Here is a 14,149-nt window from a genome sequence, read left to right as displayed (position 1 = left end):
ACCGTATGTAGAATGTAGTCGGAAGTAGTTATAGGTAGACTAGTAAGTTTGTAGCGAGTTAGAGACAGAGAGAGAGAAAGTAGATACATTGTAGGTGGGGTGGGCCATAGCAGGAGGAGATCTTCCGACTATGACATCGGTGCTTGGCGGACAGCACGCGCACTGGCTGGCTGGCTGGCTCCTTCGTGCTGTTGCTCCTGCGGGACCCTTTTTTATTTTTTTTTTCCTTTTTTCCCTTTTTTACCACATGCACACACCGACTGCCGCATAGTATGCCGTCACCAGCCCAAACACCCCGCCTGTCCCCCGCGCCTGGTCACTAAGAGTACTACCTACCTACTCTACTACGCTACTGCCTATCTACCTACCACAGTCAGCCATGGTAAAAACATGCAAATGATGTGCACCCACACCCACATCATTTGCTTCACTTCTTCTTCTTCTTCTTCTTCTTCTTCTTCTTCTTCTTCTTCTTCTTCTTCTTCTCCTTCCTTCCTTTCGCTTCTTCTTCTTGTTGTGTAGTAGGCTGCGCTGCACAACCTGCCTGTCTGCCTGATGCACTCAAATCCGCACTTTGGGGCAACTACTCCTAGACTCCGGTCTCCAACGTTCGCCCCGCCGCTGCTGCTAGCCGTCCATGGTCGCCCGCCACCATCAACATAATCTGACACCTGCTGACCCGCTCCGCCAGCTCAGCCAGGCCATCCCAGTGACACCCGCGCCCAACGTCGTCGCCTCCCCCAAACGGAGCCTCACCAATCTGACTCGTCCGCTAAGCCGCAACTGGGTCCATCTCGACTTGCCTGCTTCGCCTCCCGGCCCGAATTTGGGTTCCTGGCACGCTGCTTCCATGCAGAGGCCATCTTCCATCACCCTTCACCGCGAACACGACATGTCCAGGGCGGAGGCTGAGCCTGCAATGCTGTGCCGTGCTTTTTCGGGGAGAGGGGAAGAGGGGAAGAGGGGCTCGCTTGCCTCTGTTCGCTCCTTCCCCATCTACCTACATATACCGTCCACTATCTACTGTACATCACCTGGCCCCTGTCCACTTCGATCATCAACAAGATCACCGCAGCATGGTCAACGTGGTCAAGTCAAAAGTCTCAAAGCGCTACAGCCTGCATTGCGCAATGCCACTCAAGTGTAAATCGAATGCTAACAGGGCATGGCCCTTTGCCCCAAGCCTCGGCCCTATGTGAAACCGAAAGACGAGAAAGACGCTGTCTCTTTCTCCGTCTCTCTGTGGAAATGGGTCCATTGGGCGCCAATGCCAGATGGCCTATACATCCTCGATCTGCTCGACTCTTGCCCCTTTCTTTCCCACCCCGCCATGTCTCGAGTCGCTGTCATTCGCCATGAGCGCATCCTCTCGCAGCTTGCGCGCCCGCGACTTGCTGGGAATCGTGTCCTGCAGGCAGCCCTTGATGATGTCGCCCTCGAACAGCAGCCCCACCGACTCGAGCTGCACCCCTTTGGTCTCTGGCACACAAAACACGGTCCAGATGCCCATGACGATACAGAGAGACCCAAATAGCAAAAACGTGCCGTACGTGATATCAGCCAGCATCAGTGGCGTGATCTTGGCAATGACAAAGTTGAAGAGCCATTGCGTCATGAGCGCGGCGGCCATGAGAAGCGAGCGGACGTGGTTGGGACTGCACTCGGAGCTCAGGATAAAGGGCGTGGGACCCCAGCCAAACGAGTAGAACACGACGAAGAGGTAGACACAAACAATGGCAAAAACAGAATTGCCGTCCAGTTCACCGGTGGGTGGGTGCACGGCCTGGTTCACGCCAATGTAGAACATGGCAAACGCCTGACCGGCCGAGCCAATGATCAGAGACCACTGAATCACGGTTAGCAAAAGGTGCCTACAAGACGGCCTTGCGCCTGTCGTGACCAACCTTGCGTCCCATTTGTTCCGTAAACGCCATCAGTCCAATGGCTGTCACGACGATCTTGACAATGCCGTAGACCTATAGCTCCAGTCAGTAGAGCTCGAGACGGACAGCTGTCGAGCATCACTTACACCAGTAGCAAATAGCCCAGACGAGGTTCCCACGAGACCAATCTGTCGGAAGATCTGAGGCGCATAATAGTTGATCGAGTTCTTTCTCAGCCATTAGCCAACGTTTGCCCTTATTCTGGGACCCAACAACTCCTTACCGTGCCAGTCCACTGCTGAAAGAACATGAGCAAGACCACAAAACTCGATCGATAGATCATCCTCTTTCCCTTGCACGCCGCCTTGAGCTGTGCCATCATAGGCATCTTCTCGTGCCCATTGTAATCCGCAATAATCTCATCCAGCTCCTGCACCACTTCTGGGTCGTCGACAGCCTTGCGTCGCACCGTCGCCAATGCCTTGGCCGCGTCCGTCAACCGGTTCTTCTCCACCAGCCACCTAGGACTCTCGTTCTGGAAGATGATGCCAGCAAAGAGCAGAACCCCGGGCAGCATCTGCAGTGCAAAAGGAACCCGCCATTTGGCCGAGTCGGTCGGGCTCTCAATGTCGAGGTCGATGCCGTAGTTGACGAAGAAGGATAGACAGATGCCCGTCACGTTGAAGAGCTGCATACAGCCAATGCAGCGACCGCGAATCTCCTTGGGTGCATTCTCTCCAATGTAGGTTGGCACCACGGCTGAGATGAGTCCGACGCCAAATCCACCAATCACTCTGCCAATGTAAAGCTGGGTCAAGCTCGTGGTGCCCAGCGCACAGAGCGTCTGCACAATCGATCCCACGATGAAGATGGCATCGGCAATGATGAGGGCCATCTTGCGCCCAAATCTATCGCTCACGTAGAACGAGGACATGGCACCGAAGAAACAGCCTGCTTGCAGCACGGACACGATGTTGCCCTGCAGATTGGCAAAGTCTTTGCTGTCCTTGTCCAGGTTGAACGAGTGTTGGAAGGCGTCCATTGTGAGGACGCCGCCGATGAGTCCCGTGTCCCAACCGAAGAGCATCTGTGTTGGGGGTTTTTTGTCAGAGGAGCTGTCTGGGGAGGGCTGGTGGAGAGAAGGAAGGGGCACCTACACCACCAAAGGACGCAACGGCTGTGAGAATATACGCTCGCCGATATGTCTTGATGTCTCTCCAGACACCAGGGAGATCTAACTTCGCCATGGCTGCAAGAAGCCCGTACAATATCCCGTCGTAGAATAGTCTTTTTCGTAACCGTCCCAACGTGCTCGCGATGCAACCAACCTCGTTCGTTTCAAGTGGTGACCAAACCTTGCGTTGCGTTCTGTTTCGTTTCGTAGCGTTTCGTAGCGTTATTTGCGCCCACCACACTCACACCAGAACACAATTCAAGCCAACTCGAGCTCAAACTCGCAGGCCTCCTAAAAAAAATAGGTAATTCAATTACTCAAATAATTTCCTTCCCACTACTGTCTCAAAGGCCAAAAAAAAACTATACACACAGACACACGCATACACTATATATATATGCAACCTAGCCACCCCTCCTCCCCCCCCCCGTCCAAAAAAAAGCCCGCGCCCCAGAAAAACTTACCCGACGTCGCGGCTTCTCAGGCCGAAATGGCTGGGGAGGGTGGGGGGAGGGGATTTTCAAACCCCGTCTCCCCGGGTTTTCTGAGGCCGCTGGATTGGGGGAGGGTGGGTCCACTGTATTATTTTTTTTGCATTGTTTTTGTTGTTGGATGGGTTGTGGGTGAGGTGGGGGTATTATGGGGGGTTTGTGGTGTTGGTGTTTGGTGTGATCGGTGGAGCGAAGAGCGATGCAGCGGCGCGACAATGTCATGATAGGGATACCGGTATGGCGGCGGCGATAACGGTATGCATCGTGGTGGAATTGGGTTCCTGGGGTTTTTTCACTCCATCTTGGTGGCAAGTTGCAAAGGGTTGGGGAAGTGCGGTTGTGCTTGTGTCTGGGTATTTGTATCTATCGCTATGCAGGTGTATACATTCCATCCCATACCGGTACACCATCAAACGGGCTTGTTGGAGGGAGGGCGCTGTTGCTGGCTGTTTCGTGCTATGCTTGGTTCTGACTGGTTTCGGGAGGAGTTGGCGTGATGATTGTTCTTGTTTCTGCTGTGTTTGTGCTGTTTGTTTGTGCTGTTTGTTTGTTTTTGGGATTAATAGGCGCTGTTGTTGTTGTTTTTGCTGGATTTTGGGTTCGATTGGAGTTGGGATGTACCGGTACTGGAAATACCTGGGTACAACACAATGCCATTCCCACACACTCCTCCCCTCTCCCGCGTCGTTCATACCCACGCACACACACACACACATACACACAGAAAGCTTTCCACCCTCCTCCACCGTCCTCTCCTCTCCTCTCCTCTACCCTACCTACCCACCACTACCACTACCACTCCAATCCCCAACGCCCACACCACTTCACCGCTCCCACCCGCGGCATTTGAACCGCCCCGCTCCCCCGCCCTGCGCACCCCTGTGCAGCGGCGCGTCGGGCTCGTGTCGTATCGCCTGATCTCGGGTGGGGTTTGGGGGGTTGGGGGGCTAGTGGTGGGAGTGGGAGTGGTAGTGCAAAGAGACCACGTGCCATGTAATTCGCACAGCTCGTTCATCTATACATTCATCCATCTACACAGCGCAGCGAACGAATCTTTTACTGCAACAGAAGAGGAGGTGTACATGTGGTGCGATGCGATGGCGCGCCTCGCCGCGCCCTGCTAGGTATTGTATGCCGAGGCGCTGCAGTCAGCTACCTAGGTACAAAGGCAGGCGGGTGGGTGTATCCGGCGGGTGGGACCGGGGCTGGGCGTTGCTTGTTGAGCGGGCTTGGAGAGGGCATTTTTTTTGGTTGGGATGGATGGATGGATGGATGATGGGATGGGGTGTGTGATGTAATGCGATGCGATGCTTTCTTGTACAGCTTTGATCCCTAGGTGGACCGTCCGGTATGGGCGGGAATATTTGTATGCGTGTGGATAGGACTTTACGGGTGGAAATTTTCCGGAGGATGTGGTGAGGGAGTGCGTGCTGGGTGGACGAGCGGGAGGAGAGTGGAGCTTTGGGGGGTGCGGTGAGTAAGGTGTGTGCCAGTGTGTGCCAGTTTCCAGTGTGTACTAGGGCCATATGGCACCATCATGACGGCGAGATTATGTGCGTGATGGGGCGTGGAGGGTGCATGTATGAATCATGAGAAGGTGTGAGGGCTTTGGTTTTGTATTTAGACTTGCAGTTGTACTTGCACTTGTCGCTTGCCTATTCATCTTACTCTTGCACTTCTAGAGGCGGATTGCTGGCGTTGATTACACGGCATCCTGCTCTAACAAGGGTTACGAGTTACGATCGTTTATTCATCTGGGTTGGTGTGATACTTGTATCTGAGTCTTGGATGGGAAACGGGCTGGAGAGGACGTGCAAAGAAGAGAGTATGATTACGGAGGGTTGTAGAGGTCGGTCATAGTTGTCGTAGATGCATTATAGCGTATATTCTTCGAGGCTCTATATGTTTGCCCTGTCCTTCTTCTGCTCAGGCACTTGTGTGAGCAGTGTATCGCTCTGGATTGCCGACTTTAGGTTGTCGATGACAAGGAGTTCCATATCGCGCTAGGTGCAAGTGTTGTTAGTTTTGACTTTGCAGTAGAACCGGCTCGCATACCTGTGTCTCAAAGGTGCCTGTTCCGACGTGAGGCAACAGTACCACATTGTCCGTCTCCAACAATCCCGGGTGAATCTTGGGCTCCTCCTCAAAGACGTCCAGTCCGGCCGTCCATACCTTGCCACTCTTGAGCGCATCTACCAGCGCAGCTTCGTCAATCAATGCGCCTCGCGCAGTGTTTACGATAATCACACCGTCCTTCATCTTTTCGAATTCTGGCTTGCCGATGATGTGTCTCGTGCTTGGGTTGAGAGCCAGGTTCAGGCTAATCACATCGGACGTCTTGAGCAGCTCGTCGAAGCTGACATATCTTGCGCCATTCTCTTCCTTGGGCGAGAGCTGATTCCGGTTATGATATTGAACCTTCATGCCAAAAGCCTTTGCGCGATGGGCGACTGCTGAGCCGATGCCACCCATACCGAGGATGCCGAGCGTCTTGTTCTTTGGGTCGTGGCCGAGCTGGAAGTTTCCCCGCCATTTCCCTGGTGCCATTGTCAGTCGAGGAGCCTAAGAGATTGGATTCAAACGTTGGCTACGCACCTTGGTTGACGGCCATGAAAGACTGCTTGATGTTTCGGAGCGCGCCCAACATCAAGAACATGGCAACATCTGCAGTCGCATCATTGACTGCGATGGGTGTGCTGGATACCTGAATGCCCCTCTGTGTGCATGCTGCGATGTCGATGTTGTTGTATCCCGCACCGTTGTGGCAGATGTACTTTAGGCTTTTTGGAAGAACATGGACGAGTTCGGCGTTGAAGTCTCCCGTGATCGGGTTGGAGTCGTTACCTCGATAGAGTGCATAGACGCCGTCGAATTCCCCGCTCTTGCATTTCGCCATGAAGTCTTCGCGATTGCCATCTGGGTACTCGTGCAGCTTCGACGCGACTTGTGCCACGTCTTGCCACTCTTTCGCTGTATGTGCGAGTTTGCCAATGAGGAGAGCTGCTCGTTGCGACATTGTCAATGGGATCGGTGTGGGTTTGAAGGTACAAGGTTGTTGCTCTCGATTTCAGATGTTCGAGATGAGAAGAAGCTGTCAGCGAACGAAGATTTGTCAAGTGCAGCGGCATTTGGAGGCCTTACCGGTATAGCTCAGATCCACCAACGGAGGTCCAACGAGTCGGCCGATTAGAAAATCGGGGATTTTGCCGTCATCATCTCACGTATAGAGTACTCCTAGTAGCAAGTCGCCTTGTTGATCAGTGTATGATTGGAGCTTGCTACATACTACTCTAGTCGACAAGCCGTTGGCTACTTGCCACAGCATTCACGTATCGCTATGACGCGACCCTGGCCTGCACTCAGAAACTGCCCCCGCCAGCCATGGGCTTTGCCTCGGAGCACACCGTGTCATGCTAGAGTATGCAACCGCCTTTGCTCCTCTGGTTTGCCAGTTGCCTATTCGGACCGTGGCGAGATCAGCGAAGCAAGGTATTCGAGCCGGCTGGCTCTAGAGTAGTCTCGTAAAACAATCGCCTTTTTGTGCAATTCGCCATTGCCAACCTCTTTTGCACGCTACCCAAAGTGCGCGTCGTGGCTCTCGGCATCTGACGTAGCCGACGATCAGGCGCTGTTCAAATGCCGACATGCCACGTGAGCAGGCTAACCCGCTCTAGTTCTAGTAGGGCCTACATCCACGGTCTGCGCATGAATGAGCAAGCCATTGTCTTCTGGGCAAACTGGGCAAACTGGGCAACAGTTGGCAACTTACCGGTACCGGGTACTAGGCACAGTAGCGGCGGGTAGGCAGACACCAAGACGGACGCATTTACAGTCAGCACGCGTACTCTATAGTACTCCATCAGACGAGAAACCTCCAGTGCTTGGTTACAGTAGTCTCTGTCAACGCAAGATAGACATTGAGCGGATCATGACGCAATCTCGACGAAACTGCTGCCAAACAATTGACATGTGAAGACGTGCAAACCGTATATTTCTCGCTGCACTGCATCCTGCATGTCACTCGAAACCATTGTAAACTACTTCTCTTATCCAACCTGCTCGGGCTGGCTGCCTGATCCCTTCTTCCGCTTGTTCCTAACCAATATACACAAGGACAAGCATGGTAGCGACACGGGTACTTATGACCACGAAGGACGTTTTGTGCCGCAGAGGTTCGAGGATATATTTGCAAAATATGCTGCTGGACGGGACTATCTGACCATCTGGGATCTGAGCAACGTCCTCAAAGGACAGCGGTGTATTGCCGATCCTGTCGGCTGGGGTGGTGCGCTCTTCGAATGTGAGTACTATATCACAATGGCCACTGGTCTTGAAAGATGTGCTAATATGGCTAGGGCTTGCGACCTATCTTATGCTATGGCCAGAGGATGGGCGTATGATGAAGGTTAGTCGGGGCTCTCTGCTGATGGAGCGATGAAACTGACCAGTAACAGGAAGATATCCGTGGTATTTACGATGGAAGTATTTTCTACACATGGGCTGAACGACGCATGAGGGCTGATAAATCATCGCGTTAAGTGTGCCAGTTTCAACTATGGTTTGACGCGCAAGCGTTGGGCGTTGAGAAGAGGTTTTGGGCAAGTACATAGACTGTAATGTTCGGCAATACCATACCGGTACAATTCCCAGAGCTAGGCAAAGCTTCTCGTTGCGACCGACTCGTTCGCTAGAGAGGAGTTCAACAACAAAGCGTCTTCATGTAGCTAATCTCTCTCTCGTATCACACATTGATGGGCAAGATTTGGCCATCACACAACTGTTTGCCACTGCCATTCGGAGGTCGTTGCGACAAGCACATGGTGGCGAATCCTGTTCGGAGCACCGGCGATCACGCGGTACCGGTAAGGGTTCCGCCAGCGCTGTTGGCCTACCAGGATGTTTTGCCAAATTCGTTGAGATGGTCGTGAAACCGATGACGTCGTTTGCAGATCATCCGCTGAAGACCTGGGCAGGAGTCCTACGCTATAAGAGCCGCGTGTCTTTCTTGATAGAGATCATTGGGCTGGGTAACATGAGTGAATGACCCACGGGCTGGGTTAGGAACAGGATTCAGATAGTAGTATTCAGTGGAATATCACAATCCCTGGTGATTGATTGCCTGCAAGAATTCCCATCTACGCTACGCAGCTTTCGTTTGTCATAGTTTGGGTCATGAAATGTAACTTTGGACTCCAACATCATTCGACCATCGATAGCGTGCTCACCTCCATGGTAGCCTTCAGCAGTCCCCGCACCACGCAGTCTGTCTGTGTCGCCGGAGACGCACGACAAATCCAATTTGGCAGGTTACGCTCTCTGCCCCTGCGTCCTCCAGTAATCTTCCATACAAGGCCAGTTCACAACAAGTCTGATCCCAAGGTAAAGGACAGGTGAGTAGCGAGGCAATGATGACGATACTACCGATGGTACTCATCATAGAGTATATTCGATGGGAGTCTTCCCCGTACCAATCAAGGCTGATTTACTTCCGTTTCCGGTCTCTCTTGCCTCACAGGCTCTCATTGTACCGTTACGAGTTCCAATAATGCATGGCGCCCACTGGTCAGCTTTCCCAACAACAAAGCTGATCGGCCATATATACGCGAGCTGTACCGTACACGCGCGCAAATCACGTCTTCATTACTTGTCAACTGAAGTGACAGACAACAAATGCTTCTCTGAGGGTCCACAGCGGCTGCTGCACGTCGCTGCCTTGCCGAATCGCGGTAAAAATAGCGTTTTCACTCCACTAAAATGGATATCAACCATCCACGACATGATAGCCCTCACCGGCACAAAGGCAAGGTCGCAATTCCGACGTTGAAGCGACTTGAAGCGACGAATTTAGCCCCTAAATCAAGTGTTCGACCTACAAAAGCAGTGAGCACGGCAGTAAGTGTTAGCCACTCTGGCTTGGCATCCACAACCCTAATCATCGGCCAGTGTACTCAATGCCGAAAGCGAAGTTGGCACATCTTCACATCCTCACGAACCTACTCATACCATGAGCTCGTGTGGACGCGTAGTGCGAGCTAATGCATTACAGAAACGAGATGCTCTGGAGAGAAGCCACAATGCCAAAGCTGTGTCAAGCAGAACCTGGAATGCCGGTATGACCAGGTCCGCAGAGATCGTCTCAGAGAGTTCGTATATCTAGCATGGAAAATAACACGTGGCCTAATCATTTGAAGGGCTTTAGAACGGAATCACATGTTGACTGAGCTTCTGAAAGATAGTCCTGTTCATGATGATCAAGAAAAGAGGGAAAAGGTGGAGGAAGTGCTCAAGACTATCGCCAACGCCCCGTTCTCAACCATGCCAAACGCAGTACATGCATCAGTCAAGGTCTTTGGGAAAAGATGCAGGAGAGACTTCTCTTCTGCGGAGGATGATCACGCAGATGACAATGGCACACTTTCCAAAAGAGCACCCGTTGTCGCTTCTGCTAGCTGTTTGCAGGGCCTCAATTTCTTAGAGGACAATGTACTACACGATGATCAAGTCAACAGTACAGGTCTTCTGGGGCGCGAGTCTCCCGTACACTGGCTACAATTCTTGTATAAGCGGACAGAACAGTATAGTCTTCGGAAAAGGACAGAAACAAACAGTTCCACCGTTGTTCTCATGACTGACTCTGACGATAGTATCGATAACCCGCCCTTCCTGTCCCGAGGGACAATAAAGAGCGTTCAGTTTGCAGAGTTCAATTTCTACCTGGATGCTTCAGATATCAACGTTGACATTGGCGATCCAAATATCGTACCATGTGCGGATACCGCAGGAAGGCTATACGAGCATTACCGCTCGGTCGTCCACGACCCCTTTCGAGTTCTCGGTGATGCATTTGCAGGCCAGTTGCGCAGATATTATATCGCTCTAAAAGGGGATGCAATGCTGTCCGTTTGTTCGAAATGGAAGGCCTGTATGAACCTTGTGTTCGCAATAGGTGCACGCTATGCTCAGCTCATCGATGACGATCCCCAGGCGGAAGACCATAAGTAAGTCTTGTCCAATTCCGTCTGGTGTTATTCGTCAACTGATTAGATCGCCTCCACAGTCACCTAGCCTACATGTGGAGAGCCGTTCATTTGCTAGAACTCGGATCCTTCAGTGCGCCAGTGTTAGCTCCGGACCTATCATTTGTTCAGGTGCGTTTAGTACCAAAATTGAGGAGCCATGCTGAACTCATAAAGGCAACTGGTCTATTGTCGTATTACTATCTAACGATCGGATATGTTCACAGGTAGGTGACAAAATTCTAGGTAACTGCTCGCATGTCAGACCGTAGACGGAAGCCTACACATCAGAATGGGAGAAGTTACTGTTATTCCGACAAAGGACAGAAGCTAACATGGCTGAAAGAGCATGGTACACACTCGGCATATCCATTCGTCATGCGCAAGCGGCTGGATTACACCTGAGGCACCAAGATCCCTCATTGTCCCTGGAGCGTAAAACCACACTTTCGCAAACATGGTGGGCACTACATTCGATTGAGACTCTTTTGACCTCCGTGACGGGACAACCACGCGTGATCAGTCTCAGAGACATCACAGCAATCCTACCAAGAGCTTTATCTGGGGCTGAGAAGCGGCCACTCGACGCTAACACACGACCCTCTCACCTTTTCACGCGGATTGACAGCAGCCCCACTGAGCCCTCAGAACCTCCCTCTCGCCCCTCTGTAGTTGACTCGAGGGCGTCATTCCTCAATGGCTATATCGGGATTGATCTCGTCATGCACAAGGTTCTGACAACATTGTATTCTCCTCGCACGAGCAACATTTCGTGGATGCAGACACAAAAGCAGATTGCAACTTTGCTCCCCGAGCTCGAGGAGTGGGCTTTACAGTCTCTTCCACACGGCTTACTGGCATCCACGGCACTTACAAACAGGCGTGAACACTTCTCGCTGTACCTATACTATGGAAGTGCTAAGATGTACATCACACGACCATGTCTGTGCCGAATAGATATGCACAATGAAAGCCAGAGTGAAGGAATGACGGGCTTGGATAAGAAGACGGCAGAGATTTGCGTACAGTCTGCTCTGAATCTCTGCTCCAAATTCTCCGAAGAACCAAATCTACAATGGCTTTATAGCAGGGGGCCATGGTGGTCAATCGTGCATATTAGTGGGCTTCGACCCCTCACAATGGACGGGTTTCACTGACCGTACCTAGTCATGCAAACCGTTGCCATACTTCTTCTCGAACTGTCACACGACTCCATACACGCCACGGTTGGACGGCCCAACGTGATCGCAAGCATAGATAAGCTCACCAGGTGGCTACGTTGCATGAAAGTCAAGGACGCCGTCAGCGAGCGCGCATACAATATTGTGTGTCGATTGCGCAAGACAGTTGAAATTCTTCCGGGGCAAGAAAGTCAAGGCTCAAATCATTCCGCATCACCTTCCTTTTCTAATGTCCCAACGCAACCGCTACTCGCTACGACGTACGCGCCGTTGAATGTCTGCATGTCGTCGACTGTCCCTCAGCCGCAGCAGCCACTACCTGACCTCCAAACCGATCCGACGGCGTTCCAGCACAGTAACTATCCCAACCCAGATCGAGACGCCCAGGGGAACCTCCACCCCCAGCCACAGGTCCAGCATCTCGTTGCCCTACAGGACGCATCCGCCCCGTTTAGCCAAGATCACGCGTCCGAGTCGCTTGGAGACCCGGGTTCGAATGATTTCAATCGATACGTTGGATGGGAAAATGCAGAACTCGAGGACTGGATGGCATAGGGTTAGTTGTGGCATAAACTGTGATTGTAGGGTGTTCGGTTTCAGTGCAGGTATGGAGGGGTTGGACAGGGGGACATGGTTTTTCAGACTGAAGAGTTGCGTTGCAGTTTTTGTGGCTATGCAGTGGGTTACATTGGTTTACACGATTGATGGATGATATTGTGGGCATGGAAATCACAATGGGTGAGTCAATAGGCCTGGCTTTATTTTAAGGGTGATGGGTATTAGGAAGCTATTATGATTTATGTCTTGTATTTGCTGTTTCACAAAAGAATCTCATCTCCCATGGGCTCTCAGAATATGCACTTTTCCCCAACCTTTGGCGTCTATCATACGCATTGCTCGGCGTAGAATTCGGGTTTATCACACATGGCACCAAACAATCTCCAGGGTAGTTCGTGTCACGTCCATGGCCGGTCCCTGTCCTCACCAGGTAACGTCATATCCAGCAAAAGAACAGTTCCTACCCTTTACAGCCCAACACCTCTAACCATCACACCTCCCCATCCTCCCATCCATCCCCCTCTTCCACTCCCCCACCTTCCCCGCCAGCCCATCATACACCAGCACATCCCTCCACAGCAACCTCTCCAACTCCGCCCGCCCCAGCTGCTCCCACATCCGCTCGACAGGCGCATACCCAGCGCAGCCTGCATACATGACCGCCTGGAGCGAAAGCTCGTCTGACGAAGCAGGTTGAGGGATTTGTGGTAGAGTTTTAGCTCGAGGTTTGCGAGGTCGCTGATGCGTTGGCGGAGGGTGGCGAGGCCGTGTAAGAGGGTGGCGAGGCCGTGTAAGAGGGTGGCGAGGCCGTGTAAGAGGGTGGCGAGGCCGTGTAAGAGGGTGGCGAGGCCGTGTAAGAGGGTGGCGAGGCCGTGTAAGAGGGTGGCGAGGCCGTGTAAGAGGGTGAGGGGGTGAAGGAGGGGGTGGGGAAGAGCCAGGTTTGCATGGTATGGGTTTGGGTGGTGGGGGAGTTTGGGTTCGAGGTGTGGGGTTTCTTTGAGGGGGAGGGGTGAGGAGATGGGCCTGTTTGATCGGCTTATGGTTTCTTTCGTGATGCTTTGGGTGGATGCTGTTTTTTTATGGCGAGGCTGGATGGTGTCGTCGTGGGTTTTAGACTGTGAACCATATTGGAAAATGACTGGGAAGGCGTGGAAGCTAGTTGAGACTTGTATGAAGAACAGAGATGACGTTTGAAAGGTCGATCATGATATGTCTCGGGCTAAAATATTCGTAGAGGATGTTTCGGTATGATTCACTTGTAACAGGGAGCGTGAAGGAAAACCATCAGAATCGTCGCCATCACGGCGTCTACCAAATGAAACCTCTCTCTTACGGTATGAACACAGTGTACCCTTCTATAAACTCGAGCCAGCAAACGAAACTCACAGGCCATACAATGCGCTGTACCGTTGCGCTGTGATGAAGTCCGTGACGTGCACATGGCCAGCAACAACCCTTCAACGCTGTCAAGAACCCCCAGACCCACACATCACACCTTCCATGATCGATGACTCAGTCCCCCCATTCCCAGACCAGAAACTGTCATCCACATCCCCCTCCTCCCCCCCATTCAACCACGCATGGCGAGACACTTCACAACCGAGACACAATCTCACCCTTCACTCCCCCACCACATATCATATATCCCCTCTCCAGCAACCCCCACCCTCAACTCTCCCCCCAAACCCATCTATAAAAACTACATCCCCCAGTCCCCTCCCCCCAACCCCATCCACAAAACCCACACCCACCCACACCCCCCCTTCAAAACCCCCCCATGAACCCCTTCCACCACCCCTCCGGCTACCTACCCTACCACCCCTCCTACCGCGACATCTCCCCTCCC

The 14,149-nt window shown here is 52.4% G+C and overlaps 7 protein-coding genes across 7 annotated transcripts; 3 read left to right on the top strand and 4 right to left on the bottom strand.

The window, feature by feature from the left end:
- Positions 1–637: 637 nt before the first annotated feature.
- IAQ61_006652 (uncharacterized protein) lies at positions 638–1,147 on the top strand (the record flags this gene model as incomplete). Its single annotated transcript, XM_003845496.2, has 1 exon — positions 638–1,147. One exon carries the CDS (start codon positions 638–640, stop codon positions 1,145–1,147), a length of 510 nt encoding a protein of 169 aa, XP_003845544.2.
- A 132-nt stretch (positions 1,148–1,279) lies between these two features.
- Positions 1,280–1,807, bottom strand: IAQ61_006651 (uncharacterized protein; the record flags this gene model as incomplete). Its single annotated transcript, XM_066097262.1, has 1 exon — positions 1,280–1,807. The coding sequence occupies one exon, from the start codon at positions 1,805–1,807 to the stop codon at positions 1,280–1,282; it is 528 nt and encodes a 175-aa protein (XP_065952739.1).
- A 332-nt stretch (positions 1,808–2,139) lies between these two features.
- IAQ61_006650 (uncharacterized protein) lies at positions 2,140–3,130 on the bottom strand (the record flags this gene model as incomplete). The annotated part of the gene is made up of 2 exons (XM_003845495.2): positions 2,140–2,970; positions 3,041–3,130. The coding sequence occupies 2 exons, from the start codon at positions 3,128–3,130 to the stop codon at positions 2,140–2,142; spliced, it is 921 nt and encodes a 306-aa protein (XP_003845543.2).
- A 2,316-nt stretch (positions 3,131–5,446) lies between these two features.
- Positions 5,447–6,564, bottom strand: IAQ61_006649 (uncharacterized protein; the record flags this gene model as incomplete). The annotated part of the gene is made up of 3 exons (XM_003845493.1): positions 5,447–5,551; positions 5,604–6,085; positions 6,144–6,564. 3 exons carry the CDS (start codon positions 6,562–6,564, stop codon positions 5,447–5,449), a joined length of 1,008 nt encoding a protein of 335 aa, XP_003845541.1.
- Positions 6,565–7,523: 959 nt separating this feature from the next.
- Positions 7,524–8,086, top strand: IAQ61_006648 (uncharacterized protein; the record flags this gene model as incomplete). The annotated part of the gene is made up of 3 exons (XM_003845492.2): positions 7,524–7,848; positions 7,904–7,953; positions 8,003–8,086. Coding segments are annotated over 3 exons (459 nt in total), but the record flags the coding sequence as incomplete, so codon positions are not given.
- Positions 8,087–8,720: 634 nt separating this feature from the next.
- Positions 8,721–12,300, top strand: IAQ61_006647 (uncharacterized protein; the record flags this gene model as incomplete). The annotated part of the gene is made up of 10 exons (XM_066097261.1): positions 8,721–8,727; positions 8,785–8,938; positions 9,332–9,440; positions 9,492–9,513; positions 9,595–9,691; positions 9,740–10,546; positions 10,606–10,696; positions 10,742–10,791; positions 10,911–11,683; positions 11,732–12,300. The coding sequence occupies 10 exons, from the start codon at positions 8,721–8,723 to the stop codon at positions 12,298–12,300; spliced, it is 2,679 nt and encodes an 892-aa protein (XP_065952738.1).
- Positions 12,301–13,018: 718 nt separating this feature from the next.
- Positions 13,019–13,249, bottom strand: IAQ61_006646 (uncharacterized protein; the record flags this gene model as incomplete). Its single annotated transcript, XM_066097260.1, has 1 exon — positions 13,019–13,249. The coding sequence occupies one exon, from the start codon at positions 13,247–13,249 to the stop codon at positions 13,019–13,021; it is 231 nt and encodes a 76-aa protein (XP_065952737.1).
- Positions 13,250–14,149: the final 900 nt, after the last annotated feature.

Source organism: Plenodomus lingam, assembly GCF_022343315.1.
Source record: "Plenodomus lingam strain CAN1 chromosome Unknown contig_26, whole genome shotgun sequence".
Lineage (NCBI taxonomy): Eukaryota > Fungi > Ascomycota > Dothideomycetes > Pleosporales > Leptosphaeriaceae > Plenodomus > Plenodomus lingam.
This window is presented reverse-complemented; position numbering and strand designations above follow the sequence as displayed.